The 15,787-nt window shown below is 51.0% G+C and overlaps 1 protein-coding gene across 1 annotated transcript in view; it reads left to right on the forward strand.

Annotated features, from left to right (window-relative positions):
• LOC104688159 (IQCJ-SCHIP1 readthrough transcript protein) overlaps positions 1-14,446 on the forward strand; it is an 83,930-nt gene extending 69,484 nt beyond the window's left edge. Inside the window, exons 7-12 of the mRNA XM_039557035.1 lie at positions 8,804-8,922; positions 10,985-11,102; positions 11,650-11,847; positions 12,388-12,511; positions 12,744-12,837; positions 13,820-14,446. Coding sequence (XP_039412969.1) covers positions 8,804-8,922; positions 10,985-11,102; positions 11,650-11,847; positions 12,388-12,511; positions 12,744-12,837; positions 13,820-13,871 — 705 coding nt within the window. The 3' untranslated portion in view covers positions 13,872-14,446. The remainder of the gene's footprint in view (positions 1-8,803; positions 8,923-10,984; positions 11,103-11,649; positions 11,848-12,387; positions 12,512-12,743; positions 12,838-13,819) is intronic.
• Positions 14,447-15,787: the final 1,341 nt, after the last annotated feature.

Genomic DNA, 15,787 nt, shown 5'->3' on the forward strand with positions numbered 1-15,787 from the left:
TTAATCTGCTCTGCTCCCTCCTCACACCCCTTTTTTGGAGCTGTTAAAGAAACTAAAAATAAATCAAAGAGAGGAACAAGCCAGCGCCTGGGAAAACTTGAAAAGGGGTTTGTTTTGAAGGATTCTGGCAGAAAAACTCTGACGTGCCCAGGTCACGGCTGGGCCACCAAATCCGTGGCAGGGAGGGAGCTGGGAATGGGGCAGGTGCTGAGGAAGAGGAGGAAATTCCTGTCGTGTGCCATTCCTTGCCTCAAATCCCTGATTCCCCCAGAAATGGGCTGGGAAATGCAGGTGGCCCTGGGCTCTGCTGGGGTTCGGATGTGGCTGAGTCCGGTGAATTCCTTGAATTTAGGCCGGATCCTCCATGGTCTGGAGGTCCCAGCATCTGTTGTCTTTTCCACGGATGCATCCTGGAATCAGGCTGGACGCTGATCCATGCCATGGATTTTCCCCTTAGTTTTGTTTCTTTTCCTATTTATTCCAGTTTATTTCCCTATATCGAACATTTCATGCAGGGCTCTGTAATTCCTCCTGCAGTCTGACCCAGAGAACCTTGGCTGGTGCCCACTGAATGATGTTTCGTGAGTTCCTGAGCCCACATGGAATAAAAATCCAGCGTGCAAATCCAGGCTTTAGCCCAGAAATAAAGGTTTTATTCTGCTGCGTGGTTCAGCTGGGCTTTACTGGCCCTCAGGCTCAGCCAGGCCTCCAGTTTGCTTTGTAAATCTGCATTTTCAGCGGGTCCATGGAGCAGAGCTGGGCTCCTCAGCCTCCTCCTGGTTCTATCCATGGTTGTTTTGCCATCACTGTGCAAGTGGCTGATGTGTCTGAATCATGGATTTTTAAATTCCCGACTGAAAGCAGAGAAGGCAGGGGCACCCAGTGCCCGTGCCTGAGGCAGGAGCCTCCCAGTTGCCCCTGGGAACGGGATTTGGCTCCGTGTTTTGGCACCAGGCACGAGCTGAGCTATCTGCTGGCAGCAGGGTCGCTCTGGAGATGGTTCCAGGCTCCACACGTGCGAGGAAAATTAAGAAGGAAAAGAGATCTGAGGAGAAAAGAGATTTTATTGGCTTAGAAATTGTCTCTGAGGTGGGGCAGGGGGTGTGGTTGATCCTGCTTGGATCTGTGGGTTTTCCTGGGATGTGAGATGTGTCCAGCTATTGGGATTGACTTTGTCTGTCTGTTTTTGAGAGGGATCTGTTGGGTAACCCTGTGGCAGGGAGGTGCTGGTGTTCCTGTGGGTTGGGAAGGTGCTGGTGCCACTCTGGATCAGGCTGGAAGCCCCAGGGATGGACTGGGCAAGGCTGGGTGCCCCCCACCCCTCCCAGGATCCCACTGAAGCATAATGGAATTAATCCATAAAATTCACAGGCTTAAAATGCAGAGTGCTCATTTTAAAAAAAAAAAAAAAGAACCAAAAGAATTGGAGACTTTATGAGGTTTCTTTGGTTTGATCTCAGGAGGGGTTTGGAGGGTCCAGAAATCAGCTGTCGTCATCCTTTTCTTTAAAGTGAGTGCAAATTCTGGTGGCAAAATATAACCCCGAGGGACAGGCCTTGGGGAAAACCCCAGATTCCATGAAAATCCAGTGTGGAAAAGCTGGAGAGCTGCTGGCCTGGCCCCTTGCCCGTGGAGAGAGGCTGCAGCCTGGTACAGCTCCGTGCCACTGCCCCACATCCACGGCAGTGACAATAGAACAGAGCCTTTGTCAGGGAGCTCTGGGGCCTTGTTTGGACACAGATCCCAAAAAAAGGCTCTGCCCAGTGGTGGAAAAGCACTTGGAGTGTGCTAAAGCTCAGGGAAGCATCACCAGAGGGAGGCCTTGGGCCAGCTCATCCTGGAATTTTATAGATTTACAGGTGCCTTGTGTTGAGAAGGGACGGGTGGGAGAGGTTTATTCCAAGATTTGCAATAAAATCAAGGTTTTGTGGAATGGAATCGCAGAATCCCAGAATAGTTTGGATTGAAAGGGGCCTTAAAGCCCATCCCTACAGGCAGGGACACTTCCCACTGTCCCAGGCTGCTCCAAGCCCCATCCAGCCTGGCCTTGAATGCTTCCACGGATCCAGGGGCAGCCCCAGCTGCTCTGGGAATTCCATTCCAGGGCCCCACCGCCCTCCCAGGGAGGAATTTATTCCCAGTATCCCATCTATCCCTGCTCTCTTTCAGTTTAAAACCATTTCCCCCTGTCCTGTTGCCCCGTGCTCTTGTAAAGAGTCTCTCCTGGTAGTTCTGGCAACTTGAGATTCCATAATCCTGGAATTTACCTCCATCCTCTGTCCTGGGTGCTCCATGGCCACGAACACGATTTGGGCAGCTTGGAGGGCTTTCCTTGATCTCTGCTGGGAACTCAGGGGCTTCCTCTCCTCCCTTGGGATCCAGTGGTGTTTGGGAGCTGATCCCAGCAGGAAGGGGGGATTCCTCCCCTCTGGAGCACACCCCAGCCCTGGGGGGATGTCACTGACCCCAGCAATGCTTTTACACTCAGGAAAGGAGAATTTTGCTGCTTTCTTGTCCTCGAGCCATCGGGGCGTGCTCTGAGCACCCCAAACTGGCTGTGCCCTATTTCCTCGCATCACTTAGGGATGATTTAAGCACTTCCATGCCCGTCCTGGCGTTCCTGGCGGCGCTGGCTCCGTGTGCTCCCATCCCAGGAACCCCCCAGCTGACCTGCTCCAGATTTTGCTGCTTTGAGCTTTCCCTTCATGCTGGAAAAAGGAAATCAGGCTCTTCCCCCTCTGGCATCGCCGGCGGCTGCTGCAGGAGCTGCGCCCATGGAGAGCGCAGTGGGATCTGCATTCCTTGGGCACTGATGCCAGCATGGAGCCCTTTTTGGGGATGTTCCAGGCAGAGGGCAATGGTGGCTGTGGGTCAGGCAGCCCCTGGGGAAGCAGCTGAACACCAAAGGGTTTGGTCCCTGAGCTGAGAGAATCCCCAAATCCCTTTCCCTTCGGATATCCCACATTTAAATCGGCCTTTTCCAGCACGGAGGTGCCCATCCCAAGGGAGCAGGTCCTGGTACTGAGGAGGGCACCAAATGTGCCCCCAGCCGTGGTTCCAGGGGTGCTTCTCAGCCAGGTCTGGGGTTTCTCCCGTGGCCTGGAATAGCTCCTGGATGCAGGGTTTTCCCTGGAGACTGGGATCAGTTCTGGGAATGCCCTTCTGCAGAGTCCTGGCGCTTCCCAGGAGGGCAGGGCAGAGGTGAGCTGGCCTGAGAGCTGGGATGGCGGACAAAACATCCTGAAAACTGCGGGTGACGAGGGTTGAATATATTTATTTCTATTTCTGGCTTCAGGGTTGTGTCACTTCCTCCCCTTGGGGGTGGCTCTGGTGTCACTTTGCAGGGGTGGGCACCGAAGCCCAGCCAGGGAGGGGACGTGGGGACATCCCCGATGGATGAGGACAGGGTGATGCAGGCTTGTCACAAACCGGGAGGGGACTCGAGTGACAAATCCCAGGCTCAGCCCCGGCCCGGGGCTCCTGGCCACCACATGCTCCCCTGGGGCTGTGCCATGATTTATTTATTTGGGATTTATTGTGTCAGGATCCATCCCCATCCGGGAGAGGAAGTGGATTTAGCAACAGCAGGAAAAGACACAATGAGTCAGCGGCGGAGGGGAACTGAAAATAAGGAAATATCCAGAGAATGACTTTGTTTCATTTGGGAATTACAGTTGCAAAGCACGATCCAGGGACAAGAGTGGAATTGAACATCTGTTGTTGCTGGTTTTTCCCTGATAATTAGGAGTAGATTTGTGCTGGGATGCATCATTTGGGTGTTGTTAGAGCTGGGAATTTAGCTGGACTTTGCATTTGGGGTGGAATGATGTCGTCATGGCTTGGATATCTCATTAAATGTTGTAGGGCAATTAAAATTAGTTATCTGTAGTGTTCCACCAAAAATCAGGATTTTTCTTGCTGCTGTGCCAGGTTGTGAGGAGAAACTGTGGCATAATTCCATTTTCCTAAGGATTCCTTTTGGGAATGCCTGCCCTGAGCTGTGCTCTGCCTCTCCCTGCAGCTGATCCCGACAAACCTTTCCCACTGGGATGGGATCTCGGCAAGGACAGAGCGGGATTTGTGTGGGAGGAGGTCGGTGATGGCGTTGGGAAGCCCGGATCTCCAGGCAGGAATGCTGGAGGCTGGAGCTGGAAGCTCCAGATTTGGGGGCTGCCAGTCCCCCCAGGAGCCAGAGCCGGAGTTTTTGGGGATCCCCAGGCTCTGCACACCCACAGGTATTTAATTCCAAGAAATTGAGGATTTTTTTTGCACCTGCAAAAGCCGATTTAGCCAGGAAAGAGCTCCGTGGGGTCCTTGCTGGTGGGGTTTGCGTGGAGCGAAAATTCCATCTCGTGGTTCCCATCGCTGCCCCTCCTGTGACGGGTGGACCGGGACCCCCAGCCATGGCTGGAAATTCACCGGGATACCTTCCCTGGGGAAAAGCCCCAGGAGAAAGCCCCTTGCTCCGGGCGGGCAGCGCTGCCAGGCCGGGATTTTGACACCAGACACCGGGATTTTTCCTGCCCTTGTGCAGGCTCGGGGTTATTTTTATCCGGCGCTGGCAGTGGCTGCAGAAGGACGCGGCTTCCCAGCCCCGCCGAGCCTCCGCTGCCTGGGGCTCCCTGACTTTATTTGGGAAAACCAAGGTGCTCCTTGGACGGCCGGGAGCAGAGAGGTGCTGGAAAAGCATCCCGGCCTGGGAAGCGCCTGTGGAGCGAGCCCTTCATCCCATGGTGGCGGCTGGCGAGGACTGAGATGTCCCTTCGGGATCGGGAGCGATCCAGCGGCCGCCTGAGGAGCCGGGAGCGAGGGAGATGAGCCGGGAGGGGGATGATGATGGAATGGTGACGTCATCAGGAAAGCAGCCCCGCCGCCCGGGGAGGGGAGCTATAAAAAGGTAAGGGACAAAAAGGGACAGAAAGGGGCCTTTGTGTGCCACCAGGCGGGACCCGCGGGAATGCTGCGGGAATGCTGCCCAAATCCCGCCCAGGCCGGTGGGATTCGGGGGCTGCAGCAAGGGAAACTCCATGGTTTTCGAAGTGCTGGCACAGGGCAGCAAAGCTAGCTTCCTCCTTGTTTCCCTATCTCCTGGTGATAAACAAAATACCAGGAGAAGTTTCCAAAGGCATTGTCCTACCTGGAAACCCCCGGGATTTTAAAGCAATTCGTGACGTGGCTCAAAACACACGAGTTTGACTTGGGGTTGCTTTTATCCCGTGGGAAAAAAAAAAAAAAAAAAGGAGATAAAACCACGTTTTCTGTGGTTCTCATTTGTGTGTAAATCCCAGAATAGCCCCTGTGCTGGGCAGAGATAAAACGAGGCACTGCCTGTGGCTCTGGGACTTTAAATATAGTCCTGGTCCAGGGCTGGGAATGACAGAGCTGGGCAAAAATAGCCCTGGTGGCCTGGCCGGGTGTCCCAGTGCTCCTGCTGGGTGTCCCAGTGCTCCTGCTGGGTGTCCCAGTGCTCCTGGCCAGGTATCCCAGTGCTCCTGCTGGGTGTCCCAGTGCTCCTGGCCAGGTATCCCAGTGCTCCTGCAGTGTTTGGTGCCGGAGGATGTGTGGGGAGGGATTCTCCCTCTCTGCTCCCCTCTCCTGAGACCCCTCCTGCAGAGCTGTGCCAGGGCTGGAGGCCCAGCAGGAGGATGTGGAGGTGCTGGAGAGAGTCCAGAGGGATTCCATGCAGCTGTTCCAAGGCTGGAGCCCCTCTGGAGCCAGGCTGGGAGAGCTGGGGGTGTTCACCTGGAGAAGGGAAAACTCCAGGGGGAGCTCAGAGCCCCTTGCAGGGTCTAAAGGGGCTCCAGGAGAGCTGGAGAGGGACTGGGGACAAGGCATGGAGGGCCAGGAGCCAGGGAATGGCTTCCCAGTGCCAGAGGGCAGGGCTGGATGGGAGATTGGGCAGGAATTGTTCCCTGGGAGGGGTTGGGGTAGAATTTCCCAGAGCAGCTGTGGCTGCCCCTGGATCCCTGGCAGTGCCCAAGGCCAGGCTGGACATTGGGGCTTGGAGCAGCCTGGGACAGTGGAAGGTGTCCCTGCCCATGGACAGGAAATGGGATGAGCTTTGGGATCCCTTCCAGCCCAACCCATTCCAGGATTCTGGGATATGTTGGCCTTTTCCCTGGAGCAGCCACAGCCAGACCTGACATTGTGTTCTCATTCCTGGGCTCCGGCACAGGTGGCTGCTGCCCTTCCGAGCGGGAAGGTCAGGGGGAAGAAGGAAAACATCCGCCCTGGATTGTTCTGTTTTCCCTTAAAAATCAAAAGCAGCTTTTTTGTTTAAAATCACTGTGAGAACCGAATTGTCCTCACTCTGCACAGAGCAGAAATGCTTTTATTTTTTGAGTCAGTGCCAAAATACACATTTAAGTACCACGGGGTTATGCTTTCCTTGGAATTACCTTTGCATTTTGAGGATTTGTCCATTATTCCTTCTATACCAAGCCAGAATATTTGATAGTCAACCCCCCTCCTTGCTGTTTCCCTTCTCCATTTATATTTTTCCATCCCCAGCTCTGGATTTCAGCTGTCAGGTAATTTATCCAAAGCCTAAAGCCCAGTTCCCTCAGGTGTATTTTATTCCTCAGTAACTGCTCCCCATTTTATAATAACAAATAGGACTCTTGATTTCTTTATGGTCGTTACCCTGGGCCTGCCTTGGAAAATGGGATCTTCCCAGCTCAGTCCTGGGAGCGGAGTTATTTAGAATCCTCAGTAATGACCTGGTGGAGAAAACAAATTGCACATTGATTAAATGTACAGATGTCAGCCTGGGAGCAGCGGGGCCTGGTGGGAAACAGCGGAATTAAAACAGATCTGGAGAGACAGATCCGTCGGGAAGGAGGGAAAATGTCCAGTTCTGCCTGTATTTTAATGGGAAAAGAGCAGCTTTTGGTGCCCACGGAGGAGGTGGGGATGCCAGAGGAGGGAGAGGTCCCAGCTGGAGTGGAGGCTGGGCAGGAGGAGGTGGGGACGGGCTGTGGGCGCTGGATTTCGCTTGGAGCACAAGGAAAATCAAATTTAGACGGGAGGATGTGGGAGAGGATCATCTGAGCTGGGAAAGGGGAAATTTCCAGGGCTTGGTGGAATATTGGTGCAGTGGCACAGCCGTGGGCATCCTGAGATGGGCAGCACGAGGAGCTGGCACCAACCTCCCTTGTTCTGCTTCCAATCCATTAAAAATTATTTTCGCTCATTTTTCCTTTTTTTTTTCCCCCTGTTCTGCCGTGCCCAGCAGGGCTGGCTATTTTTAATCCTAAATCCGTCTCCATGTAGGTATTTGAGGTATTGATTATTGAAACCTAAAAACACAATGGTCTGGCAGAATTTCAGAGACCTGGAGCTCAACCCAGAAACTCGGTACCGCTTGGTGTCGTGGGGTTTCTTTTATTATTTTAAGGATTTGAAATAAAAGGAGTTAGGTTGTAAATGAAGTATTTAGGGAAGGGATTGACAATTTAATGGGCAGGGTAATAATGTGTGTAATCAGCACTGGAGCTGGAATTAAATCATTAGTTATTTTAGGTTAATAATTTGCATTTTGTGACACTTCTTTGTACAAAAAGGTGCTTTATTTTTCCTGAGGTGGGATATGGGAAGCACAACTCCATGAATTAACCCCATGGAAGCAGCCCAGCCCTGCCTGCAATGTTTCTTTTTGCTGTGTTTTCTGGATTGGGGATTAAGTGTTATTTTGTAATTAAATGTTTGAGGCCTTCCAAGTGTTCCTTCCATCAATAACTTCCTGAATTTGTTGTCAGGGGTGGCACGTGATCCATTAGTGACAGACTCTGGGGGGGATTTTGAATCTAGATCTGAGATTTGCATTGACTGTACATTGATTACAGAATTACTGGTCAGGGATTAATTTCAAATCATTGTGTTGATTGCTATTTTAAACCCCCCATACATTCTATTTCTATTTCTATATCTATTTCTACAAATAGAAATACATAAATAGAAATAGAAATATATTTCTATTTATATAAATATAAATAAATATATATTTATATATAAAAATCCATCTTAAAACCCAGGGATAATTTGATGACCACCATCAAAATCCATCCCTGGGCACGCTGGCAGGAGAGGGATTTGTGTGGGATTGGAAGCTGCTCAGGGAGGTGGAAGATGCTGATGGGGGTGGCTGTGTGTGGATATAGGTACAGGTATTGGCGAATATATAGGGATGTATCTGTCAGCAAGTTTGGGTTGGAATCAGATGATCTTTAAGGTCCTTCTGAACCCAAACCATTCTATGATTCCATGTGGAGAGAGATGCAATTGGAGATTCCGGCTGGGATGGGCTCTGTGGTTCACCCAAGCGTGGAATGCTTGGGAGACGCTGAACATCTGAGCGTGGTGGTGGGGCTGGTGGGACACGTCCCCTTCCCGTGCCCTGGCCTGGCCAGAGCTCATCCCTCCCTGTCCCTTACAGAGCTCATCCCTCCCTGTCCCTTCCCAAACTCATCCCTTGCTGTCCCTTCCCGAGCTCATCCCTCCCTGTCCCTTCCCGAGCTCATCCCTCCCTGTCCCTTCCCAAACTCATCCCTCCCTGTCCCTTCCCGAGCTCATCCCTCCCTGTCCCTTCCCGAGCTCATCCCTCCCTGTCCCTTCCCAAACTCATCCCTCCCTGTCCCTTACAGAGCTCATCCCTCACTCTCCCTTCCCAGAGCTCATCCCTCCCTGTCCCTTCCCGAGCTCATCCCTCGCTGTCCCTTCCCGAGCTCATCCCTCCCTGTCCCTTCCCAAACTCATCCCTCCCTGTCCCTTCCCAAACTCATCCCTCGCTGTCCCTCCCCTGCAGGCCCAGAAGAATGAGCGCGAGTCCATCCGGCAGAAGTTGGCTCTGGGCAGTTTCTTCGACGATGGCCCCGGGCTCTACACGAGCTGCAGCAAGAGCGGCAAGCCCAGCCTGTCCTCCCGGTAAGCCAGAGCCCAAAACCTCAGGGCAGCCTGGGGAGTGGGGGATCTCTCTGGTGGAACATCCCAGGACCATCTCTCACTCTTTGCTTTCAGCCCTGTTCCTGAGTTTTCCTTGTTTTCTTTGCAGTACTTGTGTGTTATGTGGATACTCGTAAATGATGTGGGGAAATCCTCATTTCAAAGTGGGTAGAAAGGTATTTGGATGTTTAGGGGATAAAGGAAATGAGGTGAAGTTTTTTGGATGAGGTTTCCTTCAGGTTTTCATTCAGGATTTGGAAAAGGTGTCCCAGGGGAGCTGTGGCTGCCCCTGGATCCCTGGAAGCATCCAAGGCCAGGTTGGACAGGGCTTGGAGCAGCCTGGGATAGTGGAAGGTGTCCCTGCCTATGGCAGGGAGTGGAATAAGATGGACTTTAGGGTCCCTTCCAACCCAAACCTTTTGGGAATTCCAGCCTCCATGATTCTGGGATTCTGTGATTCATGCTCAGAAAGCACCAGAGAATGGACAAAATAAGCTCTAACATGGCCTCCTGCCTCCCCGCCACATCCCCAAGTTCTGCTTCAGACATGGCTCCATCCCTGGAGCTGCTCATGGGTTCCTCACTTGGATTTTTAAGATTTTTGCATCAAATACACTCCAGAAAGTCCTGTTTGTGTTCAGCTGGGTGAAGTATCAAACACCTCCCATGCTGGGAGTGAAGCTCTGCCTGTTGCCATGGAGTGGGAGAAGAAAGGAGTCTTAGGGAGGCAGGAATCCAGGAGGAATCCTGCTGTTCCAGGGGACAGGTACAGTTGTGGAATTAATTTGAGCTTCTGATCATGTGAAAGGGAAAACAGCTTTGTGTGTAGTTACAGCTGAACCAGGAGCTGCTGTCTGATAATTAGAGCACGGCTCTAATTAACGCAGCTCATCAGGGTCTGGCAGCTGTGCTCCCAGAAATTGCCAGCTGTGCCTGAAGGCTTTGGTGTTTGTTAATATTTATAATCCAGGAGAAGTATTCCCTGTTCCAGGACCTGCAGGAACCTTTGCAGGACGTGGCTCCCATGTTTTTGTATGGAATTATAGAGCAGGATCGTGGAATGCTTGGGTTGGAAGGGACCTTAAAGATCATCCAGTTCCCTATCCATGGGCAGGGACATTTCCCACTATCCCAGGCTGCTCCAAGCCCCGTCCAGCCCAGCCTGGAGCAATTCCAGGGATCCAGGGGCAGCCACAGCTGCTCTGCCAGGGCCTCATCTCCTTAACCACAAACAATTATTTATCCTATTTATTTTAGGGTAGTAGTAACTAATAAACTCCACAGAAATAGATGGAAAATGGGAGTTTGCTGTTCCTAAGGACCAGTACAAGCTCCCACCACACTGGGAATGAGGAATAACAGGCAGCAGGATGTGGAGGATTCCCCATCTCCAGCAGGTGGTGATGGATTGGGATCTCTCACCTGGAGAAGTGCTTTTCCCTTCTCTCAGCCTGCACTGGGATGCCCTTCCCTGATCCAGTGTATCCAGAGAAAATCATTCCTGGGGAGGGGAATTTGGGTGGGGTTAATCAGTCCCAATCCAGCAATGGAGCAGGGGGGTCTGGAAAACACCGGAATAAACTCTTGTGTTACAGGAGTGTCTGGGATACAAACAGTGAATAAATAATTTCCACCACTGACAAAATACTTTGTAATATATAATACTATGTATGTTAATTCTATCTTTATACTTTTCTCTGTAATTTTTTTATTCTTTATTTGCCAATAATTTATGCACTTTTTATAGCAACACATTCCATATCTTCTGTTGTGTTTTACATAGTTTATTTAATGTAATCAGAGCTGAATAATCAAAAAGAGTAATGATATTCCAAAATAACGATCATAAAAAGGAATCAAAAACCTCTGCAGCGTGGGGGTAATTCTGCAGTTTATCAGCAGATGGTGGTAGCAGCCCTGGCATTAAGTGACACTGAGTTCCCAGTGCCACGCTGAACTGGTCACCTGATGAACCCCAGCACGGGGTTGGTGGCAGCCCCAGCCCCAGGGGACGGCGGGGCCACCTCTCCCTGTCCTCCCCCAGGTTACAGAGTGGGATGAACCTGCAGATCTGCTTTGTGAACGACAGTGGCAGTGACAAGGACAGCGATGGCGATGACAGCAAGACAGAGACCAGCCTGGACACGCCGTTGTCACCCATGGTGGGTCTGGGAACTCAACCCAAGCCACAGGGAATCCATGAGGAAGCTGATGCTGTTAAAATAGCAACTCTAAACCCCAGAGCAGCATTTTCAGCCCTCAGTAAAGTGCGGGATGCTGAGGGACAGATAAGAAACACCCCTGGCTGCTGTGGACCTTCACATGAAGGTTCCTTCTTCTTCCTTCCTGCCTTCCTGCCTTCCTGCCTTTCTTTTTGGCCCTGAGAACAATCAGGGAATGGATAGGAAGTGGTATCAGCTCCCAGCAGCTTCCCTCTCTTTTCCTGCTTGGATATGACATTCCTTAGTGGATACACCACCACAGCCCCAGGTGTTTCCCTCCCGCTCAACCTGTGTGGCCTTTCAGCACCTACTGATCTGCTGGCTCCTCTTTCCCTTCAAAGCCCAGAAGCCCTATCTGGGAATCACTCTGATTTTCAAAGATAATCTTGCGGATTAAGATAAAAAAATAAACCCATGCTCTTCACAGTTCTGTAGAAAAGAGCACAAAAATAGGTCAAACTTTGCTGTGGCTTCTTTGCTTCCCCAGAGCAAGCAGAGCTCATCCTACTCCGACAGAGACACGACGGAGGAGGAGTCGGAGTCCCTGGATGACATGGACTTCCTCACCAGGCAAAAGAAGCTCCAGGCTGAGGCCAAGATGGCCTTGGCTATGGCAAAGCCCATGGCCAAGATGCAGGTGGAGGTGGAAAAGCAGAACAGGAAGAAGTCGCCCGTAGCGGATCTTGTGAGTGGGGCCGGGGGTGACCCCAGGGGGGACTCCAGCCCTGGGACATCCACACCACTGGTGGCTCTGGCTCACAGGGATGAGGGACGTGGGGAGGAGAGGTGGAGAAGGGATTGGCCTCAGGAGCTGGAAGGAGTTGTGGGAGCAGGATGGGTGCAGGGAATGGGATGCTGGAGGTTGGTGCTGCCTTGAGGCCGCTCATCCTCTGAGCTGGAGTCTGTTCATCCCATCCCATCCCATCCCATCCCATCCCATCCCATCCCATCCCTGAGCACTCCTGCCTTCGTCCAGGGCTGTCACCATCACCCTCACCCCCCATTCCATCAAACATTCCTGATCCTGGTCGCCTTGGGCCCAGTGTTGTGTTGATGCTTGGCCTCCATTTGGTGGAGTCGTTGCTGCCTGTTTGTGAGGGGGGATGCAAAACTGGGGGGACAAAATGCTCAAAAATAGAAATAATTGGAAGAAAACAGTAAAATGCTGGAAGGAAACACTAAAATACTGGAAGGAAGCAGTAAAATAGTGAATATTTCTTTCCAGCTGCCACATATGCCTCATATCAGTGAATGCCTGATGAAGAGAAGTTTAAAACCCACTGACCTAAGGGACATGACCATCGGGCAGCTACAGGTGATAGTCAATGACCTTCACTCACAGATAGAAAGTAAGTGGTAATTGCTTAATTATTCTGGGGTCAGTCTCCTTTAATTAAGAGCAGTTCTCTGGGATAAATGTAAATATTCTCAGTGGAAAGGGCTGTGCAGCCCTGGGCAGTGATGGAGTCCCCAACCCCGCAGAGATTTAAAAGCCCTGTGGATGTGGCACTTGGTGGGGAAGATCCCAACCTGGGGTCCCCCCAGGACATCCCAAACTCACCCCATTTCTCCCTGGAGCAGGCTTGAACGAGGAGCTGGTGCAGCTGCTGCTGATCCGGGATGAGCTGCACACGGAGCAGGATGCCATGCTGGTGGACATTGAGGATCTCACCAGGTGAAGCAGGAATTTCCCCTCACAGCTCCCCATTTACCATCAGCAGCGTGTGGGGCTTTTCTTCCAGCAGAATTCTGGGACTAAAGCTTTTGCCATCCAGGATATTGGGAAGGAATTGTTCCCTGAGAGGGTGGGGAGGCCCTGGAATGGATTTCCCAGAGAAGCTGTGGCTGCCCCTGGATCCCTGGCAGTGTCCAAGGCCAGGCTGGACAGAGATCTGTCTTTGCCATCAGGAGGGCTGGACAAGGGGGAGAACTTTGGAACCACTTAAATATTAATATTTAATAACTGCTAAAACAAAAAGCCTTGCAGGATATGGGCAGGTTCCCTAAAGGACTCCATCCTCTGGCAGCAAGGCTCAGGAAGCATTTTCCTTTGGGATGACTGGGGATGCGCTTCTGAAATAGAAAGTGTTCCAAAATATTCTGAGTATTTTATTCAGAAGTGTAAAGGTGTGGGATGAAAGGAGCTGGGAAAGAAGAGGCCCGGGGTAGCATCAGCACACCAGGACTGTGATTCCAGACTGAAGCATTAAAGCTCAGAAAAAAAATGAAGAGCAAGTGGTGAGGGGGAAGTTTGGGATGGGAGCTGGAGCTGTGTCAGTGCCACCTCATATCCTGGGATCTCCTCCTGTGTTTTGGGAAGTGCTTTGCTTCCTCCCTGCAATTCATAAATGGCATTTTTTGGGAATGGTGGGGCACTGGCTGTTCCCATCCCTCTTTTTTTTGGGGTAGAGGTGTTGGCCATCCCTGTGGGAAGGAAGGGAAAAATCCCAGCTGCCCCAAACCACTTTGGGGTTTGGAGAAACCCAAAGGCCTGGCCCTTCACCCACCCTCCTGCCAGGAAGGAGCCCCGGCAGAGATCCGGAAAACTTCGTGTTTTCCTTGGGAAAACACAATTCCCAGCTCGGTGCCGGAGCAGATGGGTTGGGTTTTCCATCTTTTCCTTGGCACAGGGAATAACAGCCCCTCCCTGTCCCCAGACACGCCGAGAGCCAGCAGAAGCACATGGCAGAGAAGATGCCAGCCAAGTGAACCCCGGAGCGCCCTCCTCCTGCCTCTGTCCGTGTCCAGGGAATTCCAGAATTCCAGTGTTGCTCATTGACCATGTCCGAAGCTTTCTGTCCGGTGATTGGCCTCTGCTTCTTAATTTATTTTAATTTTTTTACTCGTGCCACTAAATATCAGGCATTTTAATAATAATAATAATAATATTATTACAGAAACAAAGAGAATTGTACAGTACTTATAACATTATAAATCATGGGCGAGAAGAGAGGGTAGTTTAACTTTATTTTTTGGTTGTTTAGAGATTTTTTTGGGTTGGATGATATTTTACCATTGACTACTTTTTTATTCTTCACTGTAGTTCTCAAATAAAGAACCTGTTCTTGACGGTGCTATTCAAGTCAACAAAAAAATCCATGCCTGCCTCGTAGTGACGTCGTAGCTTTCAGTAATCTGTACATTTTACTCAGTTCTCGACCTTTTGGGAATGTTGACTACCTGACATTCATTTTTAGGTGTGCTATTAACACTCGGTGGGGTGCAGAGAGTTGGAAGTTTTCTGTATAAAGCTGTAAAATAAAAATTACCACCATTGTTTCCTATGCCACGTCTCTTTGTTGCTGGTGGATCCTCCAACAAAATGTGCAATTTATCATCACCAGAAAGAGGCTTTTTTTTGGCCTTGCTGATCACATCAAACTGAGAGAAGAGAGGGTTTTTGCAGAGTTATTTGTTTGGAAGTTCCGAATTCTGTATCACATGGACTTCAAAGATTCTTCTGTAACACTGAGCCCCAAATCTGTGATGGTTGGAAGCAGCAGACACACAGCCCAGGTGGGTATTTTTTTATATTTTATTGTCTGGGCTGAACATTTAAATGAAATTTTAGAAAGAAAAAGAGTAATCTATGTTAAAAACCAGGCAGCACATTAAATGGATTAAACGTGGAATCCGTCACTCTGCCTTTGGGGGAGGCTCAGAGCTGAGTGCTGGCCGTAGGAGAGGGGACACTGGCACACAATGAGTCCATCTCCACCCCTCCTTTATTGGATTCCAAAGCTGGAAGAACCCAGCCAGCCCTTCCAAAGCCCCAGCCTGGTGCTCCCAGCAGCTTTTTACCTTTTAATTCTCCTTTCTTTGGGGGGCAAATCCATCCCAGCCAAGGCTCTGCCTGGTGACTTACTCAGGGTGTTTGCAGAAAGCCTCAGCTGCATTCCAACTTCATCCCCTGCCAGGAATGTCTTTTATTAAAGGACTTTTTTTTTTATTAAAGGACTTTCCCCCCCCCTTTTTTTCCCAGAAAGGGCAGGGCTGGAAGCAGCCCTGGAGGGGTTTGGGGGACTGGGATGGGGGGTTGGTTTAATTTAGGGCTGTTCTGCCTTTCCCAAGGCTTTTCCAGTGCTATTCCCTGTCCCACAGCTCCCACGGGGATGGGATCCCGTGTTCTTGCTGGGCAGTGTGCCCTGAGTGGGATCAGGGAGCAGAAGGATGGATTAGGAGCCCACACCTGCAGCCCACATCCACATCAACCCTTTTCTTCCTCACTTTTAAATCTGTGCAGAAAACACACAGAAATGTGGGGTGTTGGTTTCCCTGCAGCCCTTGGGTGGCTTCCTGCATGTGGGGAGAGCTGCTGGGTTTGAATTTTCTCTCCAAAACCCCAAATTTGCAGTGTCTGACCCCAAAACCTCTCCGTGGGTCCGCTGCCTCCCTCGGAAGCAGCTCTGGGTCTCAGGGAGGAGCTGCCTCCTGCTGTATTTAAAGCATGAAAAGCCCCAAACACACAAAGTTCGCTCTCAGCTTTAAGGAAAAAAAAATTTAAAAAAGAATAAAAAATCAGAAAAATAATCAAAAAAGCCCCTGGCTGCTCCTGGGGAATCCCACAGCTCCCCCTGGCACCATCCAGCTCCGGAGCACCGGGATGAGGCAGCCGGGAAGGCTGG

The sequence above is a fragment of the Corvus cornix genome, chromosome 9 (genome assembly GCF_000738735.6).
Source record: "Corvus cornix cornix isolate S_Up_H32 chromosome 9, ASM73873v5, whole genome shotgun sequence".
NCBI classification, from domain to species: domain Eukaryota; kingdom Metazoa; phylum Chordata; class Aves; order Passeriformes; family Corvidae; genus Corvus; species Corvus cornix.